The sequence below is a fragment of the Anoplopoma fimbria genome, chromosome 12 (genome assembly GCF_027596085.1).
Source record: "Anoplopoma fimbria isolate UVic2021 breed Golden Eagle Sablefish chromosome 12, Afim_UVic_2022, whole genome shotgun sequence".
NCBI lineage: Eukaryota > Metazoa > Chordata > Actinopteri > Perciformes > Anoplopomatidae > Anoplopoma > Anoplopoma fimbria.
The window spans coordinates 8,210,114-8,227,230 of NC_072460.1; the positions used below are offsets into that span (position 1 = coordinate 8,210,114).

Genomic DNA, 17,117 nt, shown 5'->3' on the forward strand with positions numbered 1-17,117 from the left:
TTATGTCCCCCTTTAAGATTTAGAAGTGCTATATAGATATTTAATAAATGGTTTATAACATGCTACAATGAAATTATAAGCGGACATTGTTAAGTGTGTATTAATGTAAAACATTTGTCCAGAATTATAACCTCTCCTATGAAGATATGTTTCACATTACTACTGTGTTTTACTATATTGTCCTTTCAGTATCTGTGTATACAGCAGCCTCTAGTCATGGGGAGTTAGATTTGTTGACAGATGCATTAATAAACACTTAAATCCGTCGATACATTAAAGAGTGTAATTAACGATTAGTTAACGTTTGTATGCTGCTTATAAATGCTAAGTAAGTGGACTTAAAGTCATGTGTTTGTTGATGATACTTTTTCTTTCTCACTAATGTATAGTTTGACTCTTTTTGTTTAAATGTTCAGCTACATAAGTCACATGAGAACATTGTTTTGATAGATAAAAAAACAACAACACATTTTTTACCAAACTGAGGACTTTGTATAATGACACAACTAGTGAAATATCATTTAAGTTGTCAATAAGATGGCTACGCTGTGGACTATACAACAAAACCTGATTTTTCTGAGTCTGCCCTTCAGGCACATGGTGATGTTCAGCCGGATTCTTCACCTCAAGGTCAATGGGTCATCAACAGCTCTGCTCCCTCGCTCTGAACAGGCCATGAGGGATGGTGAATTCTCAGAGAAAGGTAAGACACACGTCTCACTGTGTGTGTTAACGTCTCCCTCCTCTTAACTCTTGACCTCCATCCAACACCATATTACTGTAGTAGAACCACAATGTACAGTTACGTTTACACCAGGGATTCCTACACGCTTCATCATACACTTGTAGATTTCCCCTACTTCTATGCTTTCAAGATTTATACCTCAATGACACTGTGTCTGTATGTATATGAGCTCACATACTGTAGTCTCTATGTACACTGGACAAGAACACGACATGGTTAGATACACTGATAAAAGCCACAGTAAATTCATGGACGTTCAGGCTCACCCTGTAATGTGATAAGCGGCAACTTTATGAAGAGAAGTTTGTGTAGTACTGCCAAATACTATGTTTCATGAACCAAAAATAAACAAATAAATAGATTCAAGGTCCGGTCACACTGTTACATTGGCACAGTGACATTCATCTTCAAGTCTTCACAAAATTTCTGGTCCTTCCTATTAGTGTCTACTTGCTGGTCTAGCTCAAATAATCAATAATAATATATTTCACAATCAAATTAAATTCCAACTGCTTTTAACAAATGATTGACAAGACAGAAACAAGAAGAAAATGGAGGGATGAAGAGACTACACCAAATTAAGATTTAAGATTAATTAAAAAATGCACACCAAATTAAGTTAAGAAAATAAATTACAACTCTGAATAAACTGATCATGGTAAAACTGTAAAAAAAAAGTCAAATAAGAGCAAAATTATTTAGGAAAAAAAGCATAGCATAAAAACACATAAAACAATACATAAAATCAGACATAATAATGAACAATAATTATAAAAAACATAAAATTATAAAACACTACATAAAAGCCAGACTGAACAGATGGGTTTTTAGTTTCTTTTTAAATTATCAACATTTGAATGTACTCTCAGATCCTCTGGAAGATGTTCCAACGTCTTGGAGCATTAATGGCTAAAAGCAAAATCACCAAATGTTTTTGTTCTGCCTTGTGGAACAGCTCCAAGAGAGAAGCCAGAGTATCCGAGGGCTGAGCTGCTAACTCGGTAGTCAGTCACATAAGCTCCCTGAGCTTCTTTCTATTTCCTCTGCACTGGCCTGTGTACTCCCCCTCGCAGGATTGTTCTCAGGATTCTACATCATATTATTCAATAAAGAGTTATTGAAAGGGGAAAAACACAGTCTCTCTATTGCTGACATAACACACACATATAAAACACTGAACAAAAAGCCCAACTCAAGGCTTGGAACAAATGGGTGACGTCACGGTGACGATGACCACTTCTTATTTACAGCTTATGCATTGAGGCCTGGGGGAGACGATGACTCTCTGCTCCTGAGGAGAGAACTATTTTGGAGATGTACACTGGGTACTCACACACACCAAGATGTCTGAAGGAGGACTTCAGTGTCAGACCATTTCCCTCAAATGTAGAATAAAATTGAGGAAGTGAAGAAATTTGTAGAAGCAATCTCATATCAAGTAATTCACTCATTATATCCAACAATGATAAAGATGCTTTACATGGCATTGCTCTGGATGGAAATGAGTCAAAATGGATTCTACTTTTGCTTCATCGATTTATATTAGACATATACAAGGTATTTTATAACAATGAGGTTTTCATAGATGACCTCTAGAAGAGAGAGGTTGTTGAAGTATGGCTGTGAAGAAACGCAGCGGAAGGGTGTGTGTGACGGGAAAAACCAAGAGTAGATGTGTAATTATTTTATCCGTGCAGTAAATCTGCATAACTCTACATATTTTGTCCATTTGTGCTTTACTGTGAGCAGAAGAAGAAGAAGAAGAAGAAGAAGAAGAAGAAGAAGAAGAAGAAGAAGAAGAAGAAGAAGAAGAAGAAGAAGAAGAAGAGGTCGATATAGCGCGTGTTTTGTGATGTGCACTTATCGTAAAACAACCCTTGGACAAAGTGAGGCAGTGTTACTGCTGCTGTGCTTTTAGCTTTCTAGCAAGTACCCACCTTACCTCAGTGTCGTTATCACCCTACTTATTATGGATTCACAAACGACACACACACACACACACACACACACACACACACACACACACACACACACACACACACACACACACACACACACACACAGGAAACCGCCCCTATAGTCTTTCCAATCAACACACTCGGTTTAGCTTTGGGAGAGATTGCGTGTTTGCATGCGAGTGTGTGTGCATGCCCAGGAGACTGAGTTATGAGCGTGAATGGAGTGAATGGTATTTGACCATGTGCATTGTGTTTTATGAGATGAGCAGGCTTTAATGACTCTGTCACCAGTAAATGGGCTCTGATTTGTAGCACAGCTGTCGCTCCTCACTCTGATCAACTCAGGCCTTCTGGAGACACACACACACACACACACACACACACACACACACACACACACACACACACACACACACACACACACACACACACACACACACACACACTCAAAACAAATGTTTCGCCCCATACCCCTCACCTAAACATCATATTAAAGCATACATACTCACAGTGCAGTTCATGTAGATTGGAATCTGGCACACACACTCCCATTAACATGTGTTGTCAATACAGAAGGTAATTGCAATCTAAAGTCTGGTCAGAGAGAAATTACAGCTACAGATGCAGGCAGCAGTCAGACATTAGATCACATATCCAATCAATGCACCTATTCCTCAGAGGTACCACTGATCTATAACATGGCATTGGTATTGTGGCTTTGATCCCATTTTTGTGGATCCAGAGTTATGTTTTTCATTAACACACATATGTAGGAGGGAGACTCTGGTTGGGGGCAATGTTGTGAGTTTCTCCTCAACCAAAGAACCAATTTTTACCATGCATAAACCCTGCTGAATTACTACATGTGGTTGTTTTGTATGAGTTCTATCTTCGGTGATGGAGCTTGTTCTCTGTCTGGCGGGATCAAGATAGCCAGATTTCTGATGGCTTTAGAGGTACAAGATTAAGATTAGGAGCATGTATATTACCTCTCAACACCTCTGAACATGCGGACTACAGAGCTGGCAGATCGCAGCTAACAGTGCTAAAAGCGCCAACAGTACAAACTACGCAAATGTTTTGACAGAGCTAACCGTGGTTATCTGAGGAGGGCCGTTTGGTGAGTGCTATGCTTCCGCAACAACGCCGTTGGTCACGCTGATGTTTTCAGCCGTAAACGCCGTATGAGAGCAGCGCACCCCTTTACCAACAGCAAGATAAAATATTGAAAATAAGAAATCGATCTCGATTGATTCATTTTTTTTAATTCTTTTAGTTGTAAAATACATACAGCAAAACATTGCTTTTCTCCCATGCTGTTTCTTTAAACTCCATCTACTGTAGTAAAATACTGACTAGAAGAAGGTAGCACGTCCACAATAGAATTCTGGACAGGATATAGCTGCATTGCTTCTATGTGTTGAAAGGTTTATGTCTGTTGAACGTCTGACCAGTGGTGTAGCGTTGCGCTTTAGTACAATGCTTCATCACTGCTGCACAGAGTAAAAAAAGCACGATGTCACCAAGCAGCAACCTCCGGTTCTGCCGACTGAAGCCAATGCAGAAGTGTCTTCAAACTTGCATTCTCTATACTAACCAGCAGGGGGCGACTCCTCCATTTGTATAGAAGTCTATGAGAAAAGGACTACACTTCTCTATTGACTGTAAACATGAGTTTATGATCTCAATCTGTAGTGTCAAGTCTTCTTCAATACAGCAGGATGTTCATTTAGTAAATTATGGTTAATTTAGAGTCAAATAGACCATAAAGTAGGGTATCTTTAGGGCGGGGCTACTGTGATTGACAGGTCACGGGCGATGCCAGAGCAGATAAGGTGTCTCTACAACACTCCTCGCATTCCAAATATAGTAACTTCTGTTCCTCGGTTGCAAAAAACCAACAAAATGGCGATGTCCGTAGTCCAATCCAATTGAAGGCTTCAAAACAGCACTCCACAAACCAATGACATGAGGTGACATCATGATGACTGTCCACTTCTTATAAATGCAGGCTGAGCCAGGTGCGAGGAGCCTACACACACTGTGTGTGCTTAGAGCAGAGAGACGGCACTCAGCAGTCTGCTGCTCTTTACTCCTGTACCAGTGCTGGCTAAACTCAGCTTTTTGAAATGTCCATGCAGGCTGAATTTCAACGCCGGTGTTGTTATGTCGGTAGATACATTGACTTAAACCAAGTAAGAGTAGAAAAGCTATGAGTAAAGAAAAAGTCAGCTAGGTGCTAGGCTAAATAATACTATGTTTAATGCCAAAGGCATTCAGGAAGTGCACTGATTTATGTTTCGTTTTTGTAATGTTTATGTACTGAGGTGGATCACACAGATACTGGTATTGATAGGATGATGCTTTTTATACTATGGTCTGACATCTGTTTTTACAGACCGCATGGTTGGGTGACATCACAGTATAAAGAGAGATATATCCACTAATAGACATTAGGTAACACCGTTTCAATCGTGGTTCTCACGTAATGTCATGATATTGCATGACTTTGTGAGATCTTATGATCTCTTGAACCCAGCTGCCTGGCAAGGTAACGTGATTTGGGCAAACATGTAGAGTGAATCTGTAGATACAGAGCAAGAGGAGGCATCTAACCAACACAAGACGAGGAAGAACTTTGGTGACATCACCAGATGTTTTCACACTGTAGGAAACTTTGACAGTATTTAGTCAACTATTGAAATGAAAGATGAGTGAAAAAATAAGTATTTTTTATTTTATTTTGGTATTTTCCGGAAGACTCATTTGTGAGATTTTTACAATTGTATTGACTGAAGGCAGGCTGGTATTTATTTGCACCTGTTGAACTGTAAACACCTGTAATGATTGTTATCAGGATCCTCAAAGCTTCGGTTTTGACAGAATTCTAGTTTTACTGTTTTGAGTCCTCTGTTTTTAGCTCAAGCGTTGTCTCATGTGAGGCAGCTGTTTTTGTTTGTATGGCAGAAAATGATCAAATGTGATACAGTATGGTTATTTTAAAGCTTTTCTTAACTGAATTTACAGAATAATTTCTGTATTGTGACTTATACCATAACTGTGATATATATATATACATACACCTTTAGATATTTTTTTCTCTGTGAACTTTATAACTTCATTGCGAAATGTTGGAAACCTATTTACATCAGCTAGGTTATGATTCTTTGAACATGATTGGTATATTGTTAGTTTGGTTCTGCAGCATGGTCCCTGCTAAAAACTGTGACGCCATGGTGTTATTATAACTTCTCACCAGCAGATGTCACTGTTGCAGAGCATTTACTGACTTTTCCGCTGTGAGTTTTCAGCATTTTTCTCTCCAGCAGTCATCCCTCTCCTCTCCTCTCCTCTCCTCTCCTCTCCTCTCCTCTCTCCTCTTCACTTCACTTCACTGCATCAACTTCTAAACATTCAAACGGTTGCATTGATCCAGCCATCCGTCTTGTTTACTCTGCAGACTCCCAGCTTACTGACAGTGTAACAGGTGTGCCCTTTTCATTTCAGGGAAATGTTCAATCGTATGACGATGTGTATGAAGAGTGTGTGTGTGAAGTGTGTGTGAGTGTGTGTGTGTGTGTGTGTGTGTGTGTGTGTGTGTGTGTGTGAATTCACTGTCATCCCGAACATTATCAAGTTTGAGATGGTTTCTCATGTTATGCTCCCTCTCGGTATCGTGTCCTTTGTGTCTTTCACTCTCTTCTCTACCTTTCTGCTCATTTAGCCGGGAGCCGCAGCAGCAATTCCGCTCATGTATGCTGCACCTTGTTGACTTTCGCCTCATTAGAAGGCCAAATGAATATGACGAGTTGTGACATTAGGCTACAGCTGGAACAAATGTGCCAGCCGCTCACTCTCCGGCCTGGCCAATTTCCCTCTCTCTCCATTTCTCACAAACACACACACACACACACACACACACACACACACACACACACACACACACACACACACACACACAGACGTGTGCCCACTTATTTTTCAGGGAAGGGCCTGGTGGGGTTGATGGGTTTGCAACAATATTGGAAATGTAGATGGGCCTCTGTTTTGAATTGGATTGCACGCTTTGATGCAGAGACAGATTGTAAACTGTGATTTTATTAAATCCTTCATTAGGATTCATCAGTGAGATTGGATCAGAAAAAGGTCACTGTGCAGATGCGCCCCCCCACCTCTCTCCTCTTTGCTCCACCCCCTTATACATGCCCTCCTCCCCTTTCTCTCTTGTTTACCCAGTCTTTCCTTCTCTCTGCCTCTCTCTCTCTTCTTCCACTCAGCAAAGCAAAGGGGACCCGCTCTCACCCTCCATCCCTCCCTGGTGCTCTCCTCTCTCTCTCTCTCCCCCTCTAGAGCCCTTGCCCGAAACAAATTTGCGATGAAAATGGGAAAAAATGATCATCATGGGCCTGCTAGAGAAACACAAGGTGAAAGTGACATTATCCCCCCCGCCCTGGACCCCCACCCTCCTCCTTTCAGCCATCTAGGCTGGCGCCAGTGGGGACGCCTGTGCCACAAATCATTTGTATACTCTCATTTCTGCGAGCGGCCCGCGATGTTGCTTACTGCTTAGCGAGCAGATGACTTTCAGAAAGAGGAGTGAATTGGGAGGGAGGAGGGGGGGGGGGGGATGAGGAAAGAGGAGCAGGAGGAGGAGTATGGGGGGGGCAATTTGCCAGCGAGTACGTCTGTGGGAGTTGGATCTGAAATTGAGAGGGAAATTGTGCGCGCCATATGTCAAGTTCTGCAAAGGAGGTTTTCATTGTGCTCCTATATTGTGTGTGTTTGTGTGTGTGTATATATTATGTGTGTGTATGTGTCTTCTGTTTCAGAATGAAGCATCTGGGTTGTTTATTGAATCACCTTCGCCATTGTCTGCATTCCCTGCTATTATCACTGAAAGAGCTGCAGCCCACCACCTCCCCCTTAACAACTAGGAAATGGGAAATGTGGCTCATATATTGTCTGTAGCTAGTGTTTGGTCATCTTTGTCTCTCTCACATGTACACACACACACACACACACACACACACACACACACACACACACACACACACACACACACACACACACACACACCCTTCCCCCACCCCTGCCCAGTGTGAGACATCATGATTCTTCTGGTACACTGAATACATTCTCCATGCAGTCTGAGCATTTGTCTGTGCAGGCAAACATGTGACATTACCAGGAAAGGAGTATTATTTCACCTCTAAAACAAACACACACACACACACACACACACACACACACACACACACACACACACACACACACACACACACACACACACACACACACACACACACACACACACATACCCTGAATCCCCAGGTTCATAAAACAACCATAAACACATCTATAAGTGCATGCATGCACGCACAGATGCACGTTCACCTTCATGTGCACACAAACACTCTACATGCTTGTGTGCCTCCTCACCCCCATACTCGCATAAACAAACACACACACACACACACACACACACACACACACACACACACACACACACACACACACACACACACACACACACACAGATCCTCACATTAACACGTAAATATGCGCATACACACGCTCATACACACATCACCTTCCTGCATACAAACATAAACACTCTTTCACCGTCTCTCTCTCTATCACCCCAGCACACCCATCCACCCACACATATATATATATATATACACACACACACACCCCCAGTCAGGTTCATGTGGAGTAAATATAGAGCGGAGACACTGTGGCACAGTGACCTGCAGAGGAACCCACACACTCTGCCTGCTAGTTCCACAGGGCCCCGTGCTTTCAGGAAAGCCATGCAGTATTCATGGCTCAGTCACAGGGTTCCACGAGGCAGGATGGTAGACGCAGCATACCGGGTGGAAGTGCGCTGCAAGCGGCTCAGGCGGGCTCTGTTGGTGTTACACAATATGCATCTTAGGTCCGCTGTGGCTTTTTGTGTTTGCTGCATGATCTGTGAAGTGGAACGTCTTCCTTTCCCAAAGTGTCTTTCTATTTCATATTTGAGAATTGTGATTCTGTTTTTTTCTTTTTTTCTTTGTAAGGCTGTGTCTTATTATGCTGTTAGACGTCTGCACGTGTCCGTGTGACTGCCCGTTTCATGCGCATGTGTGGTCTGGTGTTTGTATGTGTATGCTTTACGCTCCACTTCCTGCTTTGATAAATAGGTCCATTCCTCATTATTACCCCAAAGGCTGTCTGAGTTGGGATTCTCTTAAATACACACACATACTCGTACACACACACACACACACACACACACACACACACACACACACACACACACACACACACACACACACACACACACACACATAGAGAGGGAGCTCCCTGTGACCCACATTCATCAGATCCAACCCTGTCGGGCCTCCAGGGAGCTTCGGAGTGTCGTGCCCCAGGCATGATGCACCGTGGCAGGGATTCAAAGACATGCAGCCCCTGAACCCTGGTGATTCCGTCCAGAGGAACATGCTCAGTTTAAGCTCTGAACTCACTCTTAAAGTATAGGTTAACATTTTTCAAGTCTATCAAGTTTAGTTAAAGTTAAGCTGACACTTAGAAGTGTGAGTTGGACAAGTCAGCTGAATATCCTCCGAACTAACTGGTTTTTTTATTGCAAAGTTTGTTCAATGTTTGGTGAACATCATGAAAAGAGTTTGTTGTCATTCTAGCAGCTCTGTGAGGTTGTACTAAGGCCGGCGGTGCTTTAAGCTTAATGCTAAGGTCAGCACGCTAATGTACTCACAGTGCTAACATGCTCATTTTTGGCAGGTACGTATGTTCATAGTTTTATCATATTAGTTTCAAGCAGTAGCATGCTAGTATTAGCAATGAACACAAAGTACAGCTGAGGATGTTGAAAGTAATTAATTTCGCAGGTATCTGGTCATAAATCCCTTTGTTGGACAGAACGTTTTGACCTGATAATGGCTCCAATTGAAAGGTCAGGGATCACCAAAGTACAATACACACTGAAGCAGGCATGGATATGTGTACCAAATTCCTGTTCAGCTCCAGAACAGTTTCCTTGCTTAACCAGAACTATAAAACTCAACTGTTTGAGTCTGTTCCTAACTTTCTTCATGGATTTGATTTTGCACCATTCATCATCTTTCTGAAGAAGACAGACATTTAATAGTTAAACCTCTGCAAGTGTAAATTAAAAGTTAATACTGGATCACAGTTTCAAATTGGAGCTCAAATTTTTGATGGTTAAATTTAATCTAGGTTTAGACTAAAAAGTAAACTGACATTTAAAGAGAAGTTTAATTTTTTTTCCATTTTGAATTAGTTTTAAAATGTGCAACATGATTTAAGTTAAACTATTTAATTGAAGTTAAACCATGATTTAATTTCATGGCAATCCATCCAAAAGTTGTTGAGGTATGAATGTCTGTTAATGAATGAATGAATGAATATATATTACTGTATGCAACAGTTTGAAGTTAAATACAAGTAATTTACATGACTCTTAAGGTGTTTTTTAGACTGAAATAGTACAAGGATAAAGATTTTAAGATCATTTTTGTTCACGTTCATTAGATAGTTGACAGCGAGGAGCGTTTGGGTGTTAGGGTGTTTATGATATAAGACAAAACCAACTTATTATCCTAACGTGCCAGCAATAAAGAGGCCCGCAGCTTTTTAAAGCCCAGTCAGCAAAACGCAGACGCCTTTCTTCGAAAAAAAAAAAAAGAAATAGACTACTCAAGCATAACTAGCACAGACACAAATCATTGAAATGCAGTTTTATGTTAAGGAAGTTTCATTTTTTACCAAGATGAGAGATAATGGATGTGTTTGTACGAACAGTCTTCTCTTTATGAAATGCTGTTTCCGAACTTTCCCAAAGTCTCAGTCAAAGCACAAAATGTGTTTATGTCCTCATTGTGGATGTGAAACACGTCTCCGACCAGCACACAGTGTTTTAACTGCCGCTTTGTAGGAGCTCAGGTGTCACACAAAGTTGTCTTGTTCTGCAACAGAGCGCTACTTGTGACGAACTGCAAACTTTTCAACCAAGTTGGAGAATAGGCACTTTGATACTTGAGTCTTTTAGTTTGCTGCCTTCCTTTCTCAGACCAGGTGGGCGCCATTGAGAGGGAAATCTCCTCTTGGAGGCTGTAAGTTTGGGGTTGTAACTCATGAACGGGTTGACTTTGAAAACACACAGGCTGCAAAGTGAGTGAGTTTTGGAGACACTGAGCTCCTTTGCGGTTGCGTTCTTCAGCCCTCATGAATAATTCGGCAGCACCGCTTGTCACTGTCGTTGTTGTTGTTGTTGTCGGCTGTGGTGTCACTCCTGTCTGAGAGAGACGGAGGAGACAGAGGACTCTTTACTCTTCGGTCTCCTCTGCACTTCCTCTTTCATTCACAGGGGGAGGAAGCAGCAGGGCTGTGTGCTCTGTGTCTGTATGAGGCAGAGAGAGAGAATCATGGCTGCCTGTCTGGCATAATGGCCTGTTTGTGCCCCAGTAATGGTTTGTAGGAAGGAGGAGAGGGAGGAAAGAGGGGTGTAGAAAAACCTGTCTACTTGTTTCTCTATCTGCATGTGTTGATATTTCAGCAGTTTTACAGGAATAGTTTGACACTTGTAAATACATCTATTCACTTTCTCCCTGAGAGTTAGGTGAGAAGATTGATACCACACTGATAGAGTGAATATGAAGCTAGAACCAGCAGCCTGACATTAGGAAACGTTTGTGGATCAGTACATGTTTGGGTTTTTTTGCATTATGAATATGAATATCAGCTTTATTGGTCATGTACATCCATAGACACGTATATACACGAAATTTCCCTTCTGCATTTAACCCAGTGGGATGCTAAGAAGCGCCCGGAGAGCAACTTGGGGTTAGGTGTCATACTCAAGGACACCTCAGCATGTTGCGCTCTACCTCGTGAGCCACAGCCGCCCCATTATCTGGCTGACTGAGAAGGGACGGCCTTTCAATGCAGCCATTTTTGTATCTACTGCAACAGTCATCTGTGTATAAGATTAAAAAAATAAAGGAGACAAAGGCAGAGTTCGTTGGATGAGAAGAGACGTACCAATACCACTTTTTCCTTCTTGATTCCGATAACTAGCAGAGCTAGCGAAAACAGATATATTGCCAGTAACTTTTTCACCACGGTCCCAGAACATTATGCCTGTGTAACATTACAAGTTAAGCTGTCCATCATTGTCAATGTACACGCGTTGAAAGAAGTAGTAAGCAACTTCAGTGCAGAAACTAAGCTGAGTACTGCGCGGGTCCAGGGCGGTTTGTGTTAATTAATTTTATTAAAAGACTGAAATACTTTTTGGAATTTGATTAACAGATGTTATATTGGTAAGAAATTATTATTTTCAGTCCATCTAAAGTCCACATGGCTACAGCATGTGTTATTGTTAGTGCCTGAGGTAAAAAAAACAGGACCTTCAATCAATTCTATAGATTTTGATGACTTTACATTCACCCTTAGGATGTTGTTAATATATTTCTGCTCTTTTTGAATGCGGCTACTTGTTTAAGGATAGGATGCTGCCGTAGGTGTTGATGTTCCATCTCTATTTGGGTCTGTGGGGGTCGTCCACACTCTGGATCTGGTCTCATTATAGTTCAGGTCTCTTTGGAATGTGCATCAGGTTCTGGTAATTTTTCCACTGTTGTGTCTGTTTTGGGTCAGATCCCTTATATCGGACCACCTCGACTACAAAGCACCGAATTGTGAATACTCCATATTTGCTATTTGATAAATTTGCAATTCTTTAAAAAATTATTATCATTATTGGTTTTAGTCTGTGGAATTAATTGCCCTACAAAGTAAATTTAATCCATTTAGATTTACGTCAATACCACAGAGTACTTTTCAAACACTATGGTACTTTCCAAGTACACCTCTGAAACACAATGCAGGACGAAATGAATGAGCGTAGAGAGGAGGGTGATGGAATGTATATGTAAGTGTGTGTTTGTGTGTGTGCGGGATGGGGGGGAGTGGGGGTTCTCTATTTGCATGCAAATAGCGAAACGCACCAGTCCTCTGCAGGGATGACAAAGAGCATTGTGGGATTGCTTGGGCTTGTTTGTCACCCATCAGGGCAGAGGAGGAGAGGACGGTGGTCAGCATGGTCCACAGAAACAACGTGAGAGAGAGAGAGGATGGACACAGAGAGAGAGAAAAGAGAGAGAGAGAGAGAGAGAGAGAGAGAGAGAGAGTGATGGCAAATGGGTTCTTCATCTTCAACAACAAAACACAAATCAAGGACAAAGGATAGACAGTGAGCTTCCAGGCCTCACTCTCCCCCTCACTCCACGTCTTCCCTCCATCCCGTCCATATCTTCCCCCCATCTCTCTGTGCACTTTGCCTTCCATCCTACGCGATTTCCCATAACTCTGTTTTACACCCCCACCCCCCCTTCTCCCCTTTTCTCTTTCTGTCTCTTTTCGATTTCCCTGGTGGACTCTTACAGTAAACTGCCTGTGTAATTTAAATGCGGTGCCTTCCTTTTCAAATGGATGGCGTGCAGGACATGAGGAGGGAGAAGAGAAAGGGGAGGGGAAGCAATGAATCCCATTATCACATCTATGTAGAAGGCTTAGAGCACAGAGGCATCAGTGAGCCAAATACACCAACTTGGATTTGTGTTGTCAAACCTACAGAAACATTTTGAGGGTCTTATAAGGATTTAAAGTTTTAAGTCTCTGCCTGTTCATTCCTGTGTTGCATGCTTTTTTGTCGTCCTGCGTTTATCCATTTGAAGTCACAGGGAAACAGAAGTAAGAGAGTTACAGCGGTGTCCAGTTACGAGAGGGATCGAAATCAAATCCTTCACATTTGATTGGACCTCTGAAATGTGGGCGTGCTTACACTGGGGCTCCACACACCTCCCTTGTTAAAAGTTTCAGATTGATGGATGGATGTGATTACTGATTGAAATAGTTGGTACTATAGCTTACATGAGCACACGTCATATTTTGTCTTCACAGGAAGAAAAGCTGATTGGATTTTGAAACAAAAATATGAATAGATAGATTTTCTTTTTACTTTTTTTGCATATATTGTTAGAAAGCTTAACAATACAACCAGTGATGCGATCTTAAAGGATAAAAAGGCTTTTTTTTTTTTTTTTTAATCTCAACTTTATATTTGTGTGTTAGTGTGTTTATCCAGGCCTGAGGCTCTCATCCTGACAGTAATATGTTACCTTGGTTTCCTCTCCAAACTGATCCCATGTCCTAAGAGACACTTCTTACGCACAAGCACATACGCACACACACTGCTGAAATATCAAGCACTGCCATGTCTGGATCACATATGACACAACAATCCATTGTGTCAGGATTCAAGTAATGCGTTTGTGTCCGGTAAGCCAGAGGACCAATCAGGTCCTACCAATCAATCCCTTAAAGCTACAAAACAGAGTCCTATGAGGAGCTACTGGCAGAAAGGGGAGTGGCTTAGGTGTGTGACGACACAGAGAGGAGACCGTTTGTTCTAAACAACGGTGGCTCCTTAAGAGGTTAGCGTAGATGCTGAAAAAGCATCCATTCTATTAAAACTGAAGAGAATTTCTTTATTAAAAAAAGAGTAAAGAACAACACTGAAGGCTTTTCTAGACTGAAAAGATGTCTTTGTTCTTCTCCCAAATCAGGTTTGATGACAAATGGTTCATCCAATCACCTGCCAATAACCTGCCCTTTTCCAAACACTTTACAATGACGGCTTCTTAGATGGTTCTGTGTAACGAACCAACTGGTGGTCCAGGTTATATGTTCAGAAGATGAATGAACAAATATTCCTACTGAACTGTCTACACTGAATCACCATTGTTACTGAACAACAGATTGAACGTTCTAATGACCTGAAGACAGCAGGAATGCTACAGTTGGTATGAACTGAGATGCGTTCACTTACTGTTGTGCGTACTGAACTACATTTGAATGGTGATGCATTCAATGGCACTGTGTCTACACAGGAAGTATTAAGGCACATTATTGAGTTGTATGTCACCCGTGTTTTGGCAGCTGTCAGAGCTCAATACAGAACCACAGTAGTTCCACTTCTAGAGCAGAAGTAAATAGACTAGGAACTTTGAAATACGCCTAAGGCTGCCTTTACGAGCCTGAAAGGAGAGCTGCTACTCTGCCTGTGTAGACAGCTAGATTGAGTAAAACAGAAGCATATTTGTTTCATGTAAAACGCGGCTGAAACGCCTCCTGTGAAACCATGCTGTATCTGTTGTGCACACTGAAGAGCTGTGATTGCATTTCCTTAGGGAAGAAAAAAAGTTAATGAAATACATAGTCAGTGAATCGATACAGTAAATTGATCTAATGAAGTCACACATTGTGCAAATACTCTTGGTGTTAATCGGGGGTTCCGTCCAATCCCACACACACACACACACACACACACACACACACACACACACACACACACACACACACACACACACACACACACACACACACACACTTTGTACACACATCACTTGGGCTTATATCGTTAACAATAAGGTTGCTCACACAACTATACAACGCAGCAGCTACGCCCTGCAACAGAATCACCCAGCACAATCCTCTCTCATTACCCTGACACACTCGAACTCGACACACACACCTTGGCTCGGCTTCTTCTAGTTGCCATCCTGGTATCCAAGAAGAGAAGAGAGAACGTGCTGCTTTAATCCAGGTCCTCATGAATGGCACTGGATTATATATTGTCCAAAAGGTGTCCGTTAGGTCCACAAACACATGAGAAGACAGGCTCCCTTCGAGCAACCTGTTGCGTCTCGAATAATGAAAATTACTGGGCATGAGTAAGCTTTTAATATACTTTTTAACTGATTTTAGCTGCGAGTGACAAATAATTGTTTTGTGATTTTAGAGACCATCTGAAATTTTGCAATTGAGGCTTTCAGGGGGTCTGAAGTGTCAATCAAAGGGTCAGTATATCACTGAATTTAACCATCTGATTTGAACAGAAGTGAATGTGTTTGCATAAGTTTGTTATAAGTGAGTATAAGTAGTATAGTCCACAGCATGATTTACTATTGCTCTTCCTGGCCTTAAAGACATTATTAAGGGGTCTGTGTGTGTGTGTGTGTGTGTGTGTGTGTGTGTGTGTGTGTGTGTGTGTGTGTGTGTTTGTGTGTGTGAGTGTGTGTGTGTGTGTGTGTGTGTGTGTGTGTGTGTGTGTGTGTGTGTGTGTGTGTGTGTGTGTGTGTGTGTGTGTGTGTGTGTGTGTGTGTGTGTGTGTGTGTGTAAGTGTGTGTGTGTAAGTGTGTTGGAGTCAGCGACCCCTCTCCCATTATTGATCTGGATTCCCTATCTTGTTTCTCTGCATCTGTTTTCCTTTGCGTCTGTTTTCTCTTTGACGTAAATGATGCCAGTCAATAGCACACATCGAGCAAATGAAGAGGACTTTGCCATTTACTGTAAATAACTGGATTTTTTTTCTCTCTGAAGTGCATTAACTGCTGTTGCATCAATCTTTTGTTGTTTTGATCATTTCACTCTAGTTTTTTCCTTCATGTTATCACTGCATTGTGGTAGCACAGGATCATTCATTCCCATCTCCCTCAAGGACTAATTAGCCTCGTTGCAACTGCAGGGTCAAACAGGCATAGCCAGGATTTACTCTTTATTTATGCCACAAACTTTTCCTTCAAGACAATGATTCTTCCACGCTGTATCTTTTTGGCATAGGAGATGGTTTATCAGCTGGTTTCAAATGAGTACAACAACAACTTGAACCTGTGAGGAGAAAAACATCCGCCAAGATGCTTTCAAGGCTGTTTAGACTTACATTAAAGACCTGAGGTACTCAGAGACATGCATCCTGATGTAGTAGCTGATTGGTGATTTCCACACACACAGGTATATGCTGACAGAGAGGTTCGATCTGCTCTTTTTTCAGACATGTAATATGTAACATTGCTGGCTTCATCTATCTGTTACAATCATGACAGCAGGTTTCCTTCATTTAAACGTTCATTGTGGCTTTATTGAGACATGCCAGGACATCTATGGGGCTCTCCTAAGCAACCCTGATACCTTCCAAAAATAGTAACGGTTGTTGTGGTTGCTTGAAATGATACTTCTAGTGCTATGGAAATGGTCTTATGCTCTACTCTAAATGAACAGATAAGAGCTTTAATTAATAAACCTGGTTAGACCACACACAGTCTGTATTATACATAACTGAGGAAAGGCTACTTGACACTTTAAGAAACCCTACAAAAGATTAAAATGAATACAAAGAAACTTCTATTTGAACTGCATATGGATGACTTAATTTGAATTATGCAGAAGCTTACAGCAATAGAACAGGTGTGTCAATCAGATGTTATAAATTCATCAATACAACTCTGTCCTATTTTCTTATTGCTGCTCTGCTCACAGCCTCT

The 17,117-nt window shown here is 41.6% G+C and overlaps 1 protein-coding gene across 1 annotated transcript in view; it reads left to right on the forward strand.

Annotated features, from left to right (window-relative positions):
• The first annotated feature begins 597 nt into the window (after window positions 1-597).
• myt1b (myelin transcription factor 1b) overlaps window positions 598-17,117 on the forward strand; it is a 103,051-nt gene continuing 86,531 nt past the window's right edge. The window contains exon 1 of the mRNA XM_054608475.1: window positions 598-703. Within this exon, the coding sequence (XP_054464450.1) occupies window positions 598-703 (106 nt within the window). The remainder of the gene's footprint in view (window positions 704-17,117) is intronic.